At 35.1% G+C, this 22,181-nt stretch overlaps 2 protein-coding genes across 18 annotated transcripts in view; one reads left to right on the plus strand and one right to left on the minus strand.

Annotated features, from left to right (window-relative positions):
* Nucleotides 1-13,652, minus strand: PAK1IP1 (PAK1 interacting protein 1). 3 transcript variants are annotated; one of them, XM_034429171.2, is made up of 10 exons: nucleotides 13,333-13,652; nucleotides 11,014-11,176; nucleotides 9,768-9,888; nucleotides 9,108-9,182; nucleotides 7,125-7,177; nucleotides 4,486-4,631; nucleotides 4,300-4,397; nucleotides 3,690-3,789; nucleotides 597-726; nucleotides 1-509 (listed from the first exon to the last, which is right to left on the minus strand). In XM_034429171.2, the coding sequence occupies exons 1-10, from the start codon at nucleotides 13,393-13,395 to the stop codon at nucleotides 355-357; spliced, it is 1,104 nt and encodes a 367-aa protein (XP_034285062.1). In that variant the 5' UTR covers nucleotides 13,396-13,652; the 3' UTR covers nucleotides 1-354. The 3 variants fall into 3 exon arrangements, with proteins under 3 accessions (XP_034285062.1, XP_034285063.1, XP_034285064.1); XM_034429172.3 differs by lacking the exon at nucleotides 13,333-13,652 and adding an exon at nucleotides 12,615-13,113; XM_034429173.3 differs by lacking the exon at nucleotides 13,333-13,652 and adding an exon at nucleotides 12,748-13,031.
* LOC117672496 (tRNA selenocysteine 1-associated protein 1-like) overlaps nucleotides 12,972-22,181 on the plus strand; it is a 17,127-nt gene continuing 7,917 nt past the window's right edge. The window contains exons 1-6 of one of the 15 annotated variants that reach the window (XM_087890327.1): nucleotides 13,088-13,249; nucleotides 14,965-15,128; nucleotides 19,282-19,342; nucleotides 19,551-19,668; nucleotides 20,207-20,283; nucleotides 20,376-20,497. In XM_087890327.1, coding sequence (XP_087746453.1) covers nucleotides 20,254-20,283; nucleotides 20,376-20,497 — 152 coding nt within the window. In that variant the 5' untranslated portion in view covers nucleotides 13,088-13,249; nucleotides 14,965-15,128; nucleotides 19,282-19,342; nucleotides 19,551-19,668; nucleotides 20,207-20,253. Of the gene's footprint in view, nucleotides 13,250-13,695; nucleotides 13,803-14,964; nucleotides 15,129-19,281; nucleotides 19,343-19,550; nucleotides 19,669-20,020; nucleotides 20,284-20,375; nucleotides 20,498-22,181 lie in introns of those variants that run through there. The other 14 variants (XM_087890331.1, XM_087890329.1, XM_087890333.1 and 11 more) reach the window with 14 other exon arrangements.

Consider the following 22,181-nt stretch of genomic DNA (forward strand, 5'->3'; position numbering starts at 1 on the left):
TTAATGTGTAAGGTAACAATTTATATTGTTAGCTGTACATGAATGCCTCCATGAAAAGACTTTTAAGAAAACCTAAAAGTATGAGTAAATATCAAAATATATTAGCAACTTGGAAATAAATTTAAATAACAATAGAATAGGACATTTCACATACAATGTAAGATAATTGACTTATATTTTCACACTTAAAAACAAGATCTGGGTATTGTTACCGTTGAAATATAATAGCTATTTTGTAGAAACATTAATATATAAAATATTCTTAAGGTACTGAAAATGAAAAATGTCTTAAAGTGAAAAACAAATTGGTTCTTCATTATATATTTAGTATGGAATATGATAATGACTGCATATTTATTTTAATCTCTGTAACTTCTTCTTCTTCTTTTGCTGAATATTTCCTGATTTTCTTTTTAGAGCGGCTTTCTGGCCATTTTCCTCTGAAGGTTTATTACTATCAGTCCAACAAATTTTATTTTTCTTAAGTGGCTGCTGCTCTGCTTCATGTACTGTAAAATAATTAAAACAATGAAACAATTATATAATTTTAATTATGGTTTACTTGACAAAATGTTAAGAAAATTCTACAGTAATACCCTGAGATGAAGACGGTGTGGCTTCATCAGGGATCTGCCCTGTTTCAAAATCTTTTTTGAGCCATACTGCTAAGCAGGTAAGCCTGGCTTTGGTATTGATTTCACATAGCAACGATGGGGCATTCTCAATCTGAAAAGAAAAAAAAATCAAGACATTTATTCACATAAACTCCAGAAAAATAACCATGCCATTTTATAACCGCTAAAGCAATTTTCATCACATTGAAGATCATTAAGTTCTGCAGCATTCTCTTCCTCAGACAATATTTTATACCAGTTATGCAAATCTATCAGTATTTATTTATTTGTTTATTTATATCCTGCTATTTTTTTTTACAAAGAACTCAAGGTAATAAATTTGAAATTTGAATGGTGTATGAAGAAATATGGTGACACGACAGAAAAAATCCCAAATGCACTTGTGTAGTCTTATCTTAAAAGAACTAGCTTGTTAACTGACCTTGTTTCTTAGAAAGCTGATTTAAGGATAAGCCATGCTATAGCCATTTACTTAGGACTAAGATCCATTGCACTGAACATTTCCGAAAGGATAGGTTAACAATTGATTGCAAATCTCACCATTTTACTGAATTTGATACAATTTATTTACAACGCTTCTAATGAAAGATCAATGTAAGAAATATGCTTAGATGAGGTATAAATGTAAACAACCCATGTTGTACTTATAGCAAAAACTGTATTTTTGTAGTATAAAGTTAAAAAGAATTGAATTCAATTATTCAGAGGCAGATTGTACAGGTGAATAAAAGTGAAGGCTTCCATTATTCCTGCAGAATTTCATTTGGATTACTGAATAAGAATTAATTCAGTGATTTTTGAACTTTCCAATATCATGATCTCCCAACCCAAAATAAAACTAATTATTTCTCTGAGGTTAAAGAAAGGGCAACAAAATATACAATACGTAATTATTTATAAATGTACGTTTAATAAATATTTCCCACTATGGGCTTGTTAAGAGAAAATGGAAAGCAAAGCCCGGACTGAATTCTGATGATGCTGTTCCTCTCTATGCAGACCTTTTTAAAAATAAGAACAATTACAATACCATCTCCTCTACACCTTAAGCTGCTTGCAATCCCCCTGAGTTTGAGAATGCTGAATTAGTTTATAAAATATAGTCAGGAATTATTTGTGAATGATTACAGTGAATTAACTGTAAAATAAGCAAAGCAAAACCTTCAAACCAGTGGTGAAATGTAAAATTTGTTATTACCGGTTCTGTGGGCGTGGCTTGGTGGTGGTGGGGGTAATATGACTAAGTGGGCGTGGGCAACTTTTTTTTTTTTTTTTACTTTTAAAACCATTTTTTCTACAACCTCTTCGGCTGAAGGTTGTAGAAAAAATGCTTTTAAAAGCCTCTGATGATCCCAGCTGAACCACACGATCATCAGAGGCTTTCTTTTTTTAAAAAAAAGCCTCTGACGATCCCAGCTGACTTGCCTGATCAGCAGAGGCTTTTTTCCTTTTAAAAACATTTTTTCCATAACCTTTTCGGCCGAAGAGGTTGTAGAAACAATGCTTTTAAAAGCCTGTGATGATCCCAGCTGAGCCACGCGATCATCAGAAGCTTTTTTTTTTTTTTTACTTTTAAAAGCATTTTTTCGGCCAAAGAGGTTGGCCGAGGTTGTAGAAAAAATGCTTTTAAAAATAAAAAAAACACCTCTGATGATTGCGTGGCTAAGCTGGGTAAGGGAGGAGGGAGCAGGGATTTTTGCTACCGGTTCTCCGAACCACCCGCCTCCATCGCTACCGGATCTGAATAATACATTTCACCCGCTTCAAACCCTAGCATGTTTACCTTTTCAAATGACAGCTCCTCTCTTTGAGTACACCACTATTTTCAGGCTTACCTATGTTGCAAGTTCACTCTGATGCAGAAACAATTCATATGTGAAATGTTTTTGTAAAGCAAGTGAAAGAAACCCTTTATGCATTAGTGAAAACAAAGCAATCTTCCTCAAAAGCATGAAAGCAGCATGGTGAAAGATTTTCCCCAGCTGAACAAACATAGCCACATAAGTTTGCTGCAGTCCCTTTGAGACTATCTGTGTACAGAAATGGACACAGCTGCTTTAACACCCTGAGAACAGGTATTCTGTTTATTCTAATACATTTCACAAAGCATTGCTCAAATGCTTTGCATAACCCTAAAAAACTATACAACTGCCAGAATCACTCTGAGTAAGGTACAGGTATACAGGTAATCCTCAATTTACAACAGTTCATTTAGTGCCAGTTCAAAGTTACAATGGCACTGAAAAAGTGACCTATGATCGTTTTTCACACTTATGACCACTGTGGCATCCTCATGGTCACATGATCAAAATTCAGATGCTTGGTGGTTGGTTCATATTGACAGCTGCAGTGTATCGGGGTCATGTGATCATCTTTTGTGACCTTCTGATAAGCAAAGTCAATGGGGAAGTCAGATTCACTTAACAACCATGTTACTAACTTAACCACTTTGGCAAGAAAGGTCATAAAATGGGGAAAACTGACTTAACAAATGTCTCACTTAGCAACATAAATTTTGGGCTTAATTGCAGTTGTACATTGAGGGCTATCTGTATATATTTATTATTATTAAACAAATAAACAATCAACCAACAATGTAATAATATAACAGAGGAAGACAGATGAAATATGTATCATATTAATTGTAAAATCTTGAAAATCACATCTAAGCAAAGTGCAACATAACCCTATCCATGTTTATTCAGAAATAAATCTCTTGACATTAAAGCAAGCCAACTGAGTTCACTTAAAACTGTAGCTTTAAGTATCATGAAATCATGGAAATCGTGAAATAAGTTAGATACAATTTTAAGTTTTAAGGACTATATCCAGAGGGTTCTGTATCCAGTGGGGTTCTTCCCCTCATCCTTGTAAAAAAGCATTCTTTTATGAACATTCAATTCAATATTTTTATATAGGCAAGCTGTATAAGCCATTTATCTTCTATTAGACTATTTGCTCTTTATGTAATTATTAATGGAATGTCATCTCTCATTTTTCATACAATCCTAACTATTCTTCACAATATTTTGAATAATTTGATAACACACAAACCTTATCAATATCCAGATTCCATGCCTTAATGTAACCATCACTTGATGCTGTTACTAGAATATGTAAGCCTTCCATTTTGAAATTGTACAGTGCTTTGATTCTAAGGATCAAGAGATATTACATTTTTAAATTTAAATGAATTAAAAAAATAAGAACATTCACAATACTCAAAGTATTGCAAAATGCTAACAACTATTACTTAACCAAATTCTATCCCTATGTGAAGAACAATTAACTTTGAATCATTCAATGGTATCTTAATTTGATCCCTCTCTGCTGTACTCCAAACACTATCTGACAGATTAAAATGTGAAAAAAGTGCAAAGGAAACAGAGAGCCTGATTTACCAATGGTATCTATTTTCACCAATAGTCAAAATAAATAAGACAGCACCAGAGCTATAATACAATTCATCCAAAGGTGAGCTCAGAGTGATATGCTCAGAGAAAGACTGATCTAAATACTCCAACATTGAAAATTTAGTACTGAATTTTGATATCAACCTTATGGCAACTACATATACTATCACTGAACAAAACTCAGAAGTAAATAGTATGTTAAAAATTAAAGTTTTTTAAACATATGCAATTATTTAATTATGAAAAAATACCTGTTTTCATGAGCTTTAAATTCACAAAGGCATTTTTGAGATTCACAATCAAATAATCGTATGAATTCTTCATCTCCTGCAATAGCAAGTATGGAATCCTTTAAGAAAACATGAAACAAAAGTGCATGTATGAGATTGGATTCATTTACAACATTCTAAATAATTTGACATTATTTTTCTACTTACAGTGATAAACTTTATTGAAGATATCCTTTTTTCTGTAGCAATGGTACCACTGATAGAAGCTGTTTCCAGGTCGTATATATCAACTTTGTTAGCTATAGCCACCACGTATATCTCACCACTTGGCGACCATTTAACAAGATGAGCATCTAAGAAATATAAATCATATAGATTTTGAGAAAGAACAATTAAATCACAGGAGTCATCTAATGCAGATGAGATTTGGCTCTACGTAGTGAATAGATGTTTATTTATTACTATTTTAAGAAAAACCTGTCTTGAATTTAATGCCTTTACACATTTTATACTCCTGGAATTCAAGATTTATTAGCCCGTTTCTCTTTTGATGTTAAACAAAAATTCTTAAAATTAATATTAATCATCCATTAATAGATTACTATGTATAATCTATTAATAAAGATCTAAATGTTAAAATTCAAGAAATACATCACCACCAGCACTTGGTAGTAGAACAGCTATGATAGCCTTGGAAAAGATATTCAAAGACTTTGATGACTATTCTTATAAAGGTTAGAATTATGCAAGCAATGGTATTCCCTGTGATACTCTATGAAAGGGGGTTCCCAACCGCTGGGCCATGGCCCACTACCGGGCTGTGGCCTATTTGGAATTGGGCCATGTGAGTGGATGCATGCGTGCAGTTCAACTTGTGTGAGTGGTGGGTCAGTGGGCACTCGTGCATGTGCTAGCCTGATGCTTGTGCAAATCAAGCTGCAATTGTGCACACCAGCGCACTTCTTGTGTGGCCCAGTTCCCCTCCCCCCCAGCTGGGCCACCAAGCTGGAAAGGTTGGGGACCAGTGCTCTAAGAAACTAAAAATTGGAATTTGAAAAAGCATAATAGGAAAACTTTGGTATTGGAGAAAACCCTTGAGAATACCATGAAGAGCCAAGACAACAAGCTAATGAAACAAATCAACTCAAAATTCTCATTCAAGGTCTAAATGACCAGTCTCACATTATCCTACTTTGGAAATATGTGAAGACTTAGTTCTCTGGAGAATGCCCTAATACTAAGAAAAGTGCAAAGAAAATGAAAAGAACAAAAAACAGAAAGAAAAAGGATTCTTTCTGTGGTGGTAATGAGTATACTGTTGTAAGATCTGAAGGACAAGGTTAAAGATGGAACGTCATGGACAAAATCTATATATGTGGTTACTAGGAGTTGAAAGCAACTTAATGGCACATAATTAATAAAATATTTTTTTTAAAAAAGAAATGTTCTTTTTAAAAAACATTTGATTAGTGAAATATAACCAGAAGATAAGATGAAATACAACCAAAATATAAGTTCTAATAAAATTAAAAGAAAATATACAGAATAGTGATTAAATGTGACATTTGAAGAAATTAAAAGTATATTCATAAAGTGTTAATATAGCTCAATCCATATTATTAAATCTAGTCTGTAGATTTATCTATAGACCATCAATTGCTCCATCTTCTCTGTTTGGTACAATATGTTATTTCAATAGGTAGTATTTATATAACATACTTAGATTCTTAATATTCTATTACTTAGGTTACTTAGAGAATATGGTTAAAAGAAAGTAGAAATGATATTCTATCACTACTAATTATACTTTCAGATATTGTCACAAATGTTACAATTCCTTGACTTTTTCTTCAAAATTAAATATATGAAATGAAATTAAAAAATGAAAGAACATAGATCAAGGTATTTGTTTTATAAAAGATTTTGGTTCTAAATTAAATTGCTTGATATTAAATATCTTTGAGTTGAATAGAAGCTAATTCCATTAACAGAATACAGTAGAAGACAATGATTTCTTGATTTGATTACTTAGAGATTTAAAGAATGTCTGATTCCAAACTACTCTGAGCACATTACATAATAAAGAACTAGAACAATAAAATGAAGAAATGGATGACAAGAGTCCCTAAAAACATCACAAAAAGTGCACAATTTTACCCCAACCATTCTGACAAAAGAACTGAGAAAACAGCCAGATTTTCAGTGCCTTTTAGAACATCTTCAGGATGGCAGCTATATACTCTCTGGAGAATTCTGTTGCAAAGGGCAGACAGGATCAATGAGCACATTTGGAACTCTAATGAGTATTGCACAATAATGGCTATGATCATGGAACTTGACCATACACAAAGCATCTGCCATGTGGATATGGCTAGTCACAAAGTAACAGGAATGCTCCGCTTTAGCCTCTTCAGAATGCAGTCTACTATGCCAGCTTTCTTTATTCTGTAAATATTATTAAAGAGCAATAGGTTGAATATGGAATAATAACTCAACAAATTTTAAACTGCCATACCCAAACAATCTTTCAGTTTTCAAAGGTTTGTTGAATTCCTATCGTACAGTTTAAAATTCATTGAGTTCTTATTACTGCACATTCAACCTATTACCAGTAAGGGTAGTTATCTGCAGTAGAATTTTATAAAAAAATCTGAGATGGTCCTTGACAAAGATGGCTTAGTGCATTTTGAACAAGACTGACTGACTGAATGAACACACACACACACACACACACACTACTATTTTCCAAGTTTTACTTTCACTAGACAGTGAAAGCTAATGTAAAGGTTTGATAAATTTAAATAATGGAGAATAAACAAAAATAAATAGCAAAGGAATATACTTACTTTGTTTTATGTTTTTTATGAATGCAGATCTTCCTTCTACAAGATTCCATGTTCTAAAAAAAATACCAATACATATCTTTTGAAATGAAGATAACATGGTTATTTTAAAATTTAAGAAATATTTAAAAGTAAACTCTGATTTTTTTTATCTTGAATTTTAACTTCCCTATATTAAAGGGAAATATTTAAAGAGTTAAAGCTGCTGATAAAATATTTATCCATGAACCTGAATCTACAATATTAACTTGTCCATTACTTCTTCCTAATTAGCAAGGTTGTTGTACACCAATAAGGAAAGTAAATCATTTTCATTTTGGTAATTATGGTAGAACATAGATGTTGGTACAAATTATAGGCAATATGGTTTCCTTTTGAGGAAAACCTTGAGAGTGCAGAGAACAGAGATGGTAAAGGGCTTAGAGGCTTATACTATAAAGCAACTTGGTATGTTTAGCTTTAAGGAAAAAAAAATAAAATGGAGACATGATAGCAACCTTCTGACACATGAAGGGCTATCACAAGACAGAGAAGTAACACCTAGGATAAGACAAGAACCAGCTGTTGGAAGCTTGACTATGAGAGATCCAAATCTGAACTAGGGAGGAACTTCCTGATCGTGAGAGCTATTAAGTGAGTGAAAAGATGAGAACATATTTAAGTGACTTAATTGGCAACATTTAAGAGACATATTCTTAGCATTAGCATTTTATTTTTCAAAAAATAAATGCATTCACAGTATTTTGATATTAAAAACTCTGTTCTGGGTTATGTCTCTTGATCATATGTAGCATTACCAAGAGAGATACAGTGATTATTGTTCAGCCTTAAGAGTCGGACTGAGCTACAAAACAACTATTTTGTTCCATAGGTAATGTTACTATAATTTGAGAGTTAGTTAAAATGGGTGACTATTAAATGACTACTGAGCTTCTGGTTTCTGGCGTGCACATGTGCGCCGGGGAGCTGTTCTTCCAGTTTCTGGTGCTCCTACGTACGCGAAGACCAACTGGCTGGCGCGCACATGCGCACTGAAACCCAGAAGAGCAACGGGCAATGGCTGGCATGCCCAGATGGCTCTGTGTGCCACTTCTGGCACACATGCCATAGGTTCACCATCACAGGTATAGGATGTCTGTTCTGAAAAATTAAGCTAAAATAAATATAAGGTTTTAGTTTATGTAGCACCCTATTTATTGGTCCTGGATCTGAAAAGCTTGAACATTTCTGTACGTATGATTACCATCCCACCAAACTGGAATATGTTTGTAAATGCACTTTAAATGTGTGGGTCGGTCTGTGTGTATTTTTAAAACAAGAGCTGTTTCAAAATCATTAGATTTAATTCTAAGTGTATTTATTTATAAAATTGATTTTGTTAGATTATTAACAGGCAGCCTGCTGTAAAAGTCTGCTAGAATGGAAGCTTTCACTAAAACATTCCTAGAGGGACTACTTTTTACAGGCTAGTATATTAGATTTCTCTTTAGCACCGCATCCTTGAGAAATCTTAACAATATTTTTCTGTAATCTTGACCTTATCAAGTAAATTCACAAATTCAAATTTCTGATAAGATTCCTGTGAATGGGAAGCAGTTTCTTACATCTGAATATTGCATTGTATGCAAACTGGTTTTCAAATAACATTCTTGATTTTAGAAAGAATCATGTTCCACCAGAGAAGCTTTAAGGCATGTATGGAAGTTGGAAATGGAGATGGCAAGACAGCAAAGTAGAGAGCATAAAACTTCATCTGCATAGTTTTGGAAGCAGCCATTATCAGCTTCTTTTCATTTATACCTTGTCATTTATTAAATTAGATTATTTTTATTCTTGATACTTGTGTGTCTTATAAATTTGTTAACTTGTTTAGCAATAACATCTCTGATATTTATTCTCACAGCCTGGAACAGCTAATTGCTTTGAAGTTCTAAAAATAGTATTATCTTAAATAAAACTAAGGCCATTTGCAGTATTATGACATACCTTAATGTTTTGTCTGTTCCAACTGATAAAGCCAACTTTCCAGAAGGATGAATAGAAAGAGATGTCACATGGCCCCTAATAAATAAAAAGCATCAAGATTTTTAATACAAATAGACCATTATCAATATATTCAATCATAATATGACCTCCAAGTAAATGTAAGTATTATATTAAGTTTATGTTTGACCTTATATGTCAGTTCTGATGGTAGAAACAGGGAAATTAATTTCTAGCAATTGTAATTATAGTAGTTTCCTTCTCCAATATTTTGAGATCAGTTTTGATTTTAACAAAAATTAGTGGTTAGGTCCTTAGGTTTTTGTTACTTTATCACTTTTCTTTGTGTTTTATACTATATTTTTATTGTTTCTGAACTTCTACATACATGATACATAGTCAACACAAGCTTTAGTCGTGGAGAAGCAAAGAAACATAATGAAAAATGAAAAAGAGGTTTAAAGCAAAAGATGGGGAATTTAGTTTTTATCATCTATTTCATTTTTTCCCCACTGTATACAATATCATTCTGGAGAATTTTGAATTTTTTGAACATTTTTTTCAGACAGGAGCAAACAAGCACTATTGTGGAAATAGAACTCTGCTTACATAGCTATGGATCCAAATTATTATAGAATTATTATCAGAGAAAGGAGAACATACTTATGGGCCTTAATTGACTTCAAGCATTCCCATTTTTTTGTATTCCAAATACATATGAGACCATCTTCAGCTCCACTCAATAGATGAGCATTCCCATAGAATTCCAAGCAGGTTACAGTGCCTGAAAATCAACGAGAACAATTCTATTCAAGCCTTTTGGTTTAAAATGAAGAATATTTCAAAATGGTTTTATAGCAAAATCATAATTTTTATATCCCTACAAATTTACAAATGTCTTGGCATGCTTTTAAATTTTATTTATTATCCTGCATTTATTATTTTTTGTAAATAACTCGAGGTGGTGAACATACCTAATATGCCTTCCTCCTCCTATTTTCCCACAACAGCAATCCTGGGCTGAGAAAGAATGACTGGCCCAAACCACCCAGCTGGTTTTCATGCCTAAAGCAGGACTAGAACTCATGGTCTCCTGATTTCTAATCTGATACCTTAACCCAAACTAGCTCTCATAGTAGGGCAAAGACAGGAATCTATGGTATCAGCAACAGGGGTCCCTGAAATGACAGTCCTTTTATCAGCAGGGGTAAAAAGCAAGTTAGCCACAAACACTGCATAGATAGTTGTTTCAGGCTCTATTCTCCGGTAAGGATATCCTTTTAGGCCATGTTCATGTGCACTGCTTCCTCAGGAGATTGCTCCTTCTCTCAACCCGTGATTCACTATTTTGCTGCATAGGACATATTCTTGGTAGTGAGAACCTTAACAACTGCCCCTTTTGAACCCATTAGGGCAATTCCTATTAGCATTCTTACTTGAAAGTCTAATAAGGAGGTACTTGGTTCCATTTCTCTTTTGAAGAGGCATATTTGTTGTTAAACTTCTCAGTTCTTGGCATCAAGAAAGACATTATTTTTGAATCTCAGAATAGGAAACAAATGCTTGTCAATATAACCAAATACTAGATTATATTCTTAATAAAAAAAATTAATATACAAATGGAGCCTTTGCCCCTTCTGATGTTCCCGTTCATTAACATAATAGTTCTTTCTACCAATGAAATTAATAGGAACTGCATAACGTTAGATAAATGACACAAATTAAAAGCGAGATAATTTTATAATAATGTGATTATGCAAATTACAAAGCTCCACAGGTTACATACCCTTCAATTTCATACATTTGTGAAAAATGGAAACTTCTCAAAATGAGTTTTCACTATACTGCAATCCTGCTGAGAACTATACCTCACTTACCCAACTTAAAATGAGAAGCATGAACTTCTTACCATTGTGGTGTACCAATGCTCCATGTTCTACCTTCTTTTTCATGTCATAGATTTGTATAGTTTCATCTTTGCTTCCAGTGACTACATATCTTTCATTCACAGCTACTGCCGATAGCGAAGCACTGTGTGCATGATGAGTAAAATCAGGAGCAACTGCCCAGTTCTGAAAATAAAAAATATTAGGAATAAAATTTAAGAATCAGTTGAATCAGCTACTCTGATTTTCCTATTAACATTCCAGTGTACTGTTTTTAAAAAGTAAAAACTTGTTTGAAAAGCACTTATCTTCACAGATCTTCATCTAGCATACTTAGCATCATATCTTCCAAATGCTCATCAAACATTTTGATGAATGACATAACCTGACTCAAATGCTTGAATGGAAACATTCAGTACTAAGCTTTAAGATTCGTCTTCAAAATAAAGGATGACAGATTATTTTAGTATAAATTAGTAGAATTGTTAAAATAGAAATTATATCTTTAGAAAATGCTTTTGAAGTAGATTATTACAGCAGATTATCCTGCTGTGATTCCAAACTATCTACTTTACAGAGACAGGCATTTTTCAGTTTGAAAGTAAAAACAGACCTCATGAACCAAACCATGATACTTCCAGTCTTTTCCCACTGATCAGAAACCAATTCCATCTACTTCAGTTAGCTGCAGTTATTGTCAATTACTGCCATTATACCTAGTGGGCTATTTCATATCTATTTCATGGCCTCTGGACTTTAGAATATGCAACTAATTTCAGTTAAAATGATATCTATGTAATTTAACTGCATTTCTACAAAATGAAAGCTTGTGACACATATTTATTTTCCAAAAGAACACTGGATTTTGTTAGCGATTTCTGGATGAAAGGTCTCTCCATAACTAAAGGATGTTGTTTTATGTAGACCACTGACATTCTTCTTGTTCCACAACCCTTTTTTTTTTTTTTACAAAATATTTACTTTTTAAAGGCTTAGTTCTTAATTTTACTTCAGGCAATCAAATTGCACTTTTAAATAAACAAAAAATGAAGCATACCAACAGCTTTTCTAGACTAACTAGCAAACTTAATATCCATTGATTTCTTTTGTATCCATTACATGAACCAATTCCTCCTCAGGCTACACTACTAATGGTGGTAGTGATGGCAAATCAATAGGTTTGCATTTCTTTGATTGATTACTTTTATTGAGTTTTAATGTAAGCTGCCTTGAGTCTTTCCACTTTGGAGGCTATGTAAACCTAATAGAGGAGGAGGAGGAATACAGAAAAAGTCCTGATGCAAGTTATGTTAAATTTTGCTTCCTTTAGACACACACACAAACATTAAATAACAATACAATGGAAGTCTTGCTATTAAGAAATTAGTTCAAGACTATTATGCAACCAATACTTTGATGTGAACTGCAGTGGGGTTTTTTAAAATCATACAGTATACAACTTTGGATGTTTAAAACACTGAGATTCTAAATGGCAATTAACAGATATAATTTTTACTTTTCTTTTTATTTTCAATATCTTAAGCTTTTAAAATACACCGCCAATAATTTAATTTTATTATAGAAAATTCACTGCATTGAAATCACACAATGTACTAACACGTACAGCATTTCAATAAAAGGGGTGGGGGGGAATCTTGTTTCCTTCAGGTGACAACCATGAGCTCCGCGGAAGCAACGAACCCTCCCGTGTTATGGCTTCCCATAAAACTCCGGCCACGTTTAAATTGGGAACCCACGTTTTGCGGTTTTTTTCCTGTATGGAGGTTGGGAAAACCCGTTGCTTACAACCATCAACTTCGGAGGAGTTAACCCTCTATCGAACCCGCTTTAGACCGCCCTCTCTGAAGCTAAAGGCTAAAGGCTGACATCACATTGCCCTATTTTTTTTTTTTTTAAAAAAAAACAAAAACTGCCGCGAATGACGTCGTCCCACACGGACGACAACGCTCGCTGCCCGAAAGGAGAGGCAACGCGAGCCGTGAGGGAAAAACGTCTCAGGCCGACTGGGCGGGAACGTCCCATTTTTTTTTATTCCCCCGCAGCTCCCCTACCCCCACCCCTCGCGAGACCACGTCCGGAACTCACGAGGCGGAGCCGAGCACGAGCCAGGGCCGCCAAGGCTTCTGGGAAGGAAACTGAGCAAGACGAAGGCGAGCTCACGCGCTTCCCCCTTGCCCTCGCGCACGCGTTTGGTAGCTCGAGACTCCGGCGGCGCTCGCGCAGCCTGCGGCCCTCGTGGTGAGTTTAAAAGACGCGTCAGCGACTGAAAACTCTAGCCTTTTCTGTGCTTCCCCACTTCTCCCTAATTTAAAAAAACTTACCTCGGCCGGTTGTATGGAGAATCCGAACAGAATCTGTTCGTAACATCCCCCCAGGACCTCCATTTCTCGGCCTTCCTTAGCGACGCCTATTTAGCGCGGGGTCCTTTTCTGTCTTGAGTTGTAGCGCGGCCTCCTGGCCGCCTGTCCGTTTTTGCCTCGGCGGGGGGGAGGGGGGAGGTGTCTACTCCACCGCCTGAAGCGAGGAACCGCGAAGTTGGCGGCCGCTCCCCGTTTTCAGACTGAATCTTTGAATTTCTTTTGTCGCTTGGGAGCGGGAGGGAGAGGCCAGGAACGATTCGGTTAAAAAAAAAAAAAAAAAAGGGAAGAAACGGAAACAGGCAGTCGCGAAGACAACCCCGGGCGGAAGTCCGTGGAGGGGAGGGAAGACGGGGGAGGGGAGGACGACGACGACGACGGCGGAAGGGAGCGTTGCGATCTCCAAACGGCTGGTGATGGCGGCTGTCTGGAAGGTGATGTTAGTATTCGGGGTTTGAGGGGAAAGGGACGGGGTCCTTCGCCTCATGGGCAATTAGTATTAAGATATTGCCAATTCCGAATGCTTCCCCGGCTTTTTTTTTTCGCTAAGCACCGCGTGAGTTCTGCCCCGCCCCCAATAGGGAGGCCTAGCACGCGCTGGTGCCTTTTCTTCCTCCTCTTTTCCCGTCCAGTCCCTTTGGAATGCATTTAAGCTGTCTCTGGATGGTCTTTCTGGAACTGCTTTTAATGATAACTGGGATATAAGCGGGGCGAGAAGCCTGTTAGCATATGAATAGGTTCGCATGTATGAGATAACATGTTCATGCCTACCTCTGCGCATGCGCACAGCCCTCTACCTTTTGAATTCCCCTTTTTAAAAAATCCATTGCAATTTGGGAGTTTTCTCATTTGAAGATTGTAATCTTCCAACGTCGGTGTTTCAGAGTGAGCGTTATCGAAATGATTGAGGTTTATTTTCCAACAACGAAGCTTAGCATTACAACTGTGTTACGTTTAAAAATAGCCTTTTAATTTTAGCTGGTGTTAAGTAGGCACAGCTCCATTGGTAGTGAAGGTTTCCTCCCACCTCAAAATTACATATTCCAAATTAAACGTTGGCAGATTAAAAATAACAGAGGGCTTGAACAGAGAAAGAGAAATAAGCACACTTCTGTCTAAAAACCGAATTTCCCTAGTTTTGAATAAAAATATATTTAAAAACTAAAAACATACAGAAATGAATAGCAACCATTTAGAGGTCAGGCCTGTTTTTCTCAGAAATTCATACTCCAATTATTTTCTAATTTAAAAAGAATGAAAAATTGCCACTTATTTTGCGCCATTGGGATTTGTATTCTTTAAATGTATTTGAAATTTGGCAGATAAAAAAAAATAAACACACTTTTTCCTTGATTTTGGGTTGGCATATTCCAGTGATACTGTGGTACCACCAGCTGTACTTTCTGCAGACATTGGAAGCTGGGACATGATCACAAAAAAGTCTGTCCCTTTGCTAAACTAAATCATATTAAGGTGCATGTTTGAACCAAATGTGCAAATATTTATTATAATCTATTTTTTTACCTATTAAGTTCAATGCAGATTGTGTTATGAAACATTTTTTTCTAATCCTTATACTATTTGTTTTTATTGTAGTGAAATCACAAGTTCTTGAACAACCTTAGCGGAAGAAAGTACTGCTGTTACTTCAGTTTAGATGATTAAAATAACTGGAGGCAAGGTCTCACCTTGTTCTGGTACTTGCCACCTTCTGCACCTAAATTCTTTTAATTTCTTAAGTTTGTATATTTGACACATTGGTAAGTAAATAGCAGAAATTGTATTTATAAAATGTGAAACTGATGGCATTTACCATTTCTGTCCAGTGAACCAATACCAAGCTGCCCTTATCTGGAGAAAATAGATCTAACTCGGTTATAATTTTACATTTTAAGAACTGCAGTTTTATTGTAAATGAATTTTTGTATGTTTTAATGTATTTATATATTATTAAATACCTTATTTGGGGATTGTGTATTAAATGAATATAGAATTACAGTTTGGTTCAGAGTTAAGTGTTTTTATAGAAAGCAGGGTACAGGTAGTCCTCACTCTTAATGACCCAATTGAGATTGGAATTTCTGTTGCTGTATGAAGCAGTTGTTAAGTGAAACATAACTGCACTACTTAGAGATGACAGTTCTGGTGGTGCAGTTGTTAGTCCAGGCCTCATTCTTCTCCTGCCCTGCAACTCTTACCTCCACTTCCAACTCCCCTCAACTGTCTATGTCTCCCCACCCCATCTCTGTCTTTTGGTTGCCCTGCACTCTGGTACCTTCCCGGATGGCTACACCTAACCTTCACTGCTTGCTGAAGGGGAAGCTGCATGAAAGCCAGTAGCTACTTTGAGCATGCCCTTTTCAGCAGTGGTAGGAAGAATATAGTTGAAGGGGGGGGGAAGGGGGCAGAGACTGTAGGACAGACATGGGGAGAGGTCAAGTGCATTTGCAAATGCACATGGGCTGCCAATGCCAAACCTTGATCACATGACCTCAAGGGCACTGAAACAGTTTTGACTACCATTTCAGTTTAATATTTTTATTAAGTTGTAGATAAAATACAAAAGTAAATAGGAAGACACAGTGGGGGGGGAGGGGGAGAAAAGTGAGAAACAGGAAAAAAGAAGAAACATTGACTTCCAACTCCCTCTGTTGCAGTAAAAAAAAGCATTAACATCAAACCATAACTTTTTGTTTTTCGATAATAATATAAACTAGCCATTTCTATAAAAACGTACCAATCTAATCAGTAAAACCCAAAATCAAAGTTTCATTTTTTTCCACTTCAAGTACAAAGTTCATGTTGAAACAAAGGTACTTATATTCTTTAACCAAAACAGTCAATTTAGCCATTTCTGCCAACTCCATCAGCTTCTTGGCCATTCATCCATAGTGGAAATTGAAGTGTCCTATTTTTGTGTATATAATAGTCTTGCTGCTGTCAACATATATAAGAGCAAAGTTCCAATTTTTTCCTCCAAAGTCTTTTTTGATTAAACTCAAAAAGAAAAATTTCTGGTTTCATTTTTATTTTCTTTTTAAGAATTTTCTATATTATAATATGAATCTTACTCCAAAATTATCACATGTCCACCATAAATGGTAAAAAGTTCCTTCTTTGCTTTTACACTTCCAAGATTCATTTGAAATACATTTATACATTCTGGATAACTTATCTGGTGTTAATACCAGTGATACATCATCTTATAAATTTTTTCTTTTATAGTTTAGTGTAAATTTTAAACCTTTCATCCACATTTTCCCATTGTTCAAACATCACATTATATCCAAAATTCCTTGCCCATTAAATCATACAATGTTTTTCATGTTCACTTTCCAAATTCAATGTCAATAACATTTTATAAATCTTAGCTCATTACTACCATTACTCTTACAGTAAGATTTCCAATTCATTGTTAGCAAAATCAAACCCACAACTCTTTTATCTGATATAAATCGTTCTTTCAGTTGTTGATATGTAAACCAATGGCAAACATAACCTTCTAATTCACGTTATTTTAATGTAGGTTCACTAGAGTTAAAAGATAATATATTACCATATGTCCACCAGTCTGGCTTTGCCATATTTCTTTTCTAAAAATAACTTCTTGGGGGGGGCACCCAAAGAGGCAGCTTCACAGAGAACCTTGTTTTATATTTATTCCAAACTCTTAGTATGGCATGTCAGTTTTAAGTACCATTTGTTCAGTGTCGTAAATTTGGTCACTAAATGAATGGTCATTAAAAAAGGACTACCTGCAATGATATTGAAGCATTAGGGCTGCTGTTAAATTCTTAAACTTTGTTTTTAAATAACACTGCAACAAAGAACAGTTAAGTTATATAGATACTTGTAACTGGTGAGTTAACAACTGTAACTAGCAAACTGCATTACAGGTAGTCCTTGACTTACCACAGTTCATTTAGTGATCGTTCAAAGTTACAATGGCACTGAAAAAAGTGATGGGTGTTTTTCACAAGACTATTGTGGCATCCCCATGGTCACATGATCAAAATTCGGATGCTTGGCAATTGACTCATGAACACTGCAATGTCCCAAGTTCATGTGATCCCCTTTTGTGGATTCAATGTGGAAGCCATATTCACTTAACATTAACAACTGTACCAAGAAAGGTTGTAAAATGGGGCAAAACTCACTTAAATGTCTCACTTAAAACAAAAATTTTGGGCTTGATTATGGTGGTGAGTTGAGCACTACCTGTATCTTTAGCAGTTTACTAGTTATAGTTCAAGCAAACTGCATTATCCTCAGCAGAAATTGAGAGTGTTTTTATTAAACACTACATGATCCTTTTCAACACAAGGAAAATGCCCAGTTGCACTACAATTTTGCAAAATGGAGTACTTTCTGATAGTGGCTTGTCATTCCAAAATGGCAATAACTTGTTTTACTGCATAACTGATGCCAAAGATTATGATATATTAGCATAATACTTATGTTCATGATGAAATATATAATGATTGCATCTTAGTACTTTAAAAATTAAGACAAGGCTATATTATGTAGAATGACTGAGATGGCATAGTTCATTGGTTGTGATATATAAGAATTTCCATGATAAAATAGTTTTTAAGCAGCTACAAGCTTATTTATTGAATCATTTTTGATAATGTTTAGAATGAATTCAACTGATTAAATAATTCTACCAAAAAGAATGAATGCAGAATGCATTCCATGAATTCAAATGCTACCATGCCAGGACCAATTGCAATGAATGCTTATTATATTATAATTTAACAAAAATTAAAGATAAGGGGGAAAAGATATAGTTTGCATAATATTCATTTTGTTTATGAAAACCAGCTTGAGATAGTGGTTAAGGCACCAGGCTAGAAAGTAGAAGACTTGAGTTCAAATCCTGCTATAGCCATAAAAGCCAGCTGGGTGACTTTGCGCCAGTCACTCACTTTAAAGGGTTGTTGTGGGGAAAATAGGAGGAGGAAAGTATGTTGGATATGTTCACCACCTTGAGTTATTTGTAAAAATAATAAAGGAGGGATACAAATAAATGTTTATAGTAGACCAGTTCAAAGTATAAGACTTCAAAATTGAATAGTGTATAGTTCCTGTATATTTTTTTGAGTTGTATCCCTGCTCTTTGTCATCAAGATGCCATCTGCATATTGACTGATATTCTTCTATTTGCCCTCCTTCCATCTCTATATTTGCTTTGAAGGATGGGGAGATTTTTGGAATCGATTGACCCAAAAGGCAGGGAAAAAGAAGAAATTGTGAATGGCTATCTGCTCGAAAGAAAGAAAGAAAGAAAGAAAGAAAGAAAGAAAGAAAGAAAGAAGAAAGATAGATAGATAGATAGATAGATAGATAGATAGATATTTTATATCTTAAGAAAAATCAGTATTCAAAGTTGTTTTAACTACTTATGGACAACATGGAATATTCTGTCTTTGTAATGTTCTGTCTCCTTCCTGAAACAGTTGTGGAAGTATATTGTCACTTTCTGTTCCAGAGCTAACATTTCTAGAAATGTATGTATCCCCAAATTGTGTAGATTGGCCTGTTGTAAGAAAAAAGTGTACATTGTGAGCAGTGCTATATTGCATACCCTTATTTTAAATGTATTAAGGGAGAGCATCATTAAATATTTTCTTCCTGTCTTTACTTCCTAGTGACAATAATTTGCAAAAATAACTTCTATTTTAGGATTGCACATTTTAATTAGAACTGGAAAAATGAATTCCACAGATAGAAAAAATACAACCTTTCTTTACTGAGGGCAATAAAATCAGAGGAAGCAGACATCTAGTATGGAGCATTGTGGTTGTTTCTGGTACAGTGACATAATGAACATCGAGGGTTGCTTTGCTGATCTGCAAAAGTGTGTATCTGTGGCTTATTTACATGAAACCTTATCTTTTTTTATATATACAGCATCAGAACAGCTACTACAGACTTCTTCTTGCGAAGATAGCTTTTTACAATGGCTAGCCAGGTAAGATAATTTGATAGAAATGCGGTTGCATTATTAGCTAATTTGGGGGAAGCGCAACCTTGTCCATAATTCTTGGCAAATGGCAGATTTGAACCCAGTACTCCTGGGGAAGGGATGATGGGTTTTTAGCCATATATTTCCCTCAGATAAATTTCTGACAAATTGTTCTCCCCTGCTGTGAAATCCTTAATCACGCCAACTGAAGCAGCTTGGGGACAGAACACGAAACTTTGCTTTCTGCACTATTGCACAGTGAGTTCTTGTGGTGGGACTTTCCTATAACACTCACTATTTAAGATGCCTTCATTGGAACTACTACCATTCATGTAAGTAAAACTTAACAAAAACGTTGAATGTGTATCCCTGAGGTGAGATTACTGTCTACCTTTGGTTACGGCCTCCTTCCCTTTTCCTTCCCATATGCCTCTGCTGGCTTTTATTTTTTATTTTTTTTTGAATGTGACACTTTTGTCACTTGCATGTTACTGTTGTGAAAACCAGACATGAGTTCCTTCGGCTGTGCTGTAGACTTATTCCAAACAATTTTCTTGAGATACTGGCCAACAGCCTACTACAGAAGAGCCCCAAGTCCGTTTTCTGTATTTAAATAAACAGAAAGAGTGACCTGGCTCTACACCTTATTCTGCTGTAGTTTCTCTGAATGAATAAGCAGGGTCCTTTTGGAAAACAAAAATCTTAAATGACATGCTCAGTCAGCCTCTAATGATTAACTTTTTTTTTAAATGAAGGAAGCCGAGGGAGTCAAAATGTTGGCGTGAAAAGCAGTAACTCCGATAGCCAGCTTGACTAAGTCAGGGGAATATGGCTTTTCATACAATCCTTTGGCTCTGTTATTTTTGCCAGGCATTTTCCCCAGAGGCTGCTTTCCCTCATGGGAGGCGGAGGGAGAGATGGGACCCCAGGCTTCTGTCAAGGGAAAGGTGAATATGGGGAAATCACCGAGGTGGTGATCGGGAGAGGGAGGGAGGCATTTAATTGAGATGAAATACTGTATAACTGTTTTTCATTCTAGCAGGATACAGTGGGAAAGGCCAAAGAAAGCCTGCCTCTGTGGTGGAGATCCCCCCACAAAAAACGGAAGAAAAAGAGTAAAGCAAGAGCAGGAAGACCAGATTTTACTAGTATTCCAAGCAGGTGAAGAAATCTTGAAACTGACAAGAAAAAAACTGGCTCTTGTCTGTATATAATACCTAAATCAAGTAGTGAGAAGTTAATCAGAACCGACACATTCAATAGTCCTCAGATTCTTTTTAAAGCTTTGTGAATTGAAAAACTGCTCATCACATAGCTAAAAACAAACAAAAAATAAAAAGGCAGTTGTACAGAAGTGTTAAATTTAGTTAGTAACTTTCAAAGGTTCAGTGGATACGAACTGAAAAAATGTGAAATGAAGTAAGTAAAAAAAAGCACTAGGCAATTGTTCGACAAGCATCTGGAGAACTTCTCAGCGTGATGGCTGCATTTGGCCCTTTGGGGTTGATTACTGCTTCTCAGAAGGTTTCTTAATTTTACCTTCTTGGTGTTACATAAAATGTGATTTTCTGTTGGACGTTTTTTCTTCGATGCTGAAGGTTTGCTACATTCTGCATTATATAAACTTCACTTTGGAGGATGCATGCTGAAAATTCACAACAGCCTTGCCAATGTTAGAAAGCCAAGAAGCCTATTGATAGCATCACAGTTGGTATCTGAATTACAAATGAAGGTTATTGCAAGATATTGGCAAGCATCATTTGTTTCCATAAATTAAGCTATGGAGTTTTATTTAATGTCATAGAAACAAAGAAATATAGTTTCTAATTAGATTCAAACTATCACAAGTTAGTTACTGAATTTTCTATTTGCCAGGAGAATTAATGATAAAACTATTTGAAGGTTACTTGTTATTCAGTCTTCAACTGAATGGAGTATGTAGATAGGATGTATGTATTAAATTGGCATTGTTTAGTATGTTTGCTGACATATTAAGCTAAAATGTATGTGTATATGTGTGTGTGTGTTTACTGTTTGGTTCAGAACAACACTAGTACTTAAAACAGTGTTTTGGAGAATGTTTGGTTAATCTGAAATATAAAAGGGATGGTTCTGTTGTATATGCCTCTATTGATCACTTTGTCTTCTATTTAACAAAGTTAGAATTGGGAATGTAAAACTACATCTTTGTGTTAGATACACACGTGCTGAATAACTCGTAAAAAGACATCAAAATATTTAACAAGCTGATAGGACTAGAAAGTTTCAAACAGTTCCAATTGTATAAGCAAAACAAAATAGAATTAGTAGATAACTTAAAATGTAGGGAGGGAGGGTTTTTTCTTTTTTTTAATTTTAAGGGGTTCAGATTAAATGCATTTCCTGCTAATTTTGAACTGAGAAAGTTGAATCTCTTTACTATTTTAATGACATAGCCATCAGAAAATCCTAAACTGTAGCTAAATTTGAAAATTCAAAAGAAATTATTTTTGTATAATTTTAAGACACTTCATGGATGAATCCATTTACCAGGGCATAACCCCAATGAGCAAATAAAAAGAAAATGCAATTTCATTAAGTGCCCCAATAACCTTTAAATTTGTTGTCTTTGGTCATTCTGAAGTAATTGTTGAGAAGCAAGTTTTTAAAATGGTACTTTCTCTCATAAATATTGGTAGAAGTATTTGGATTAAGTGCATTGAGGAAAGCTGTTTTGAGTTACAGAAAGCGCAAGGCCAATTATATTATCCATGATCTGCTTGTAACTGAAATTAGCACTAGCCAAGTTTATTGCATAGGATTAAGTAGATTTCTTCAGTCTGCTTACTTAAAAAAAAAGAGGAAT

The sequence above is a fragment of the Pantherophis guttatus genome, chromosome 3 (genome assembly GCF_059756535.1).
Source record: "Pantherophis guttatus breed Tessera chromosome 3, ASM5975653v1, whole genome shotgun sequence".
Taxonomy (NCBI): Eukaryota; Metazoa; Chordata; class Lepidosauria; order Squamata; family Colubridae; genus Pantherophis; species Pantherophis guttatus.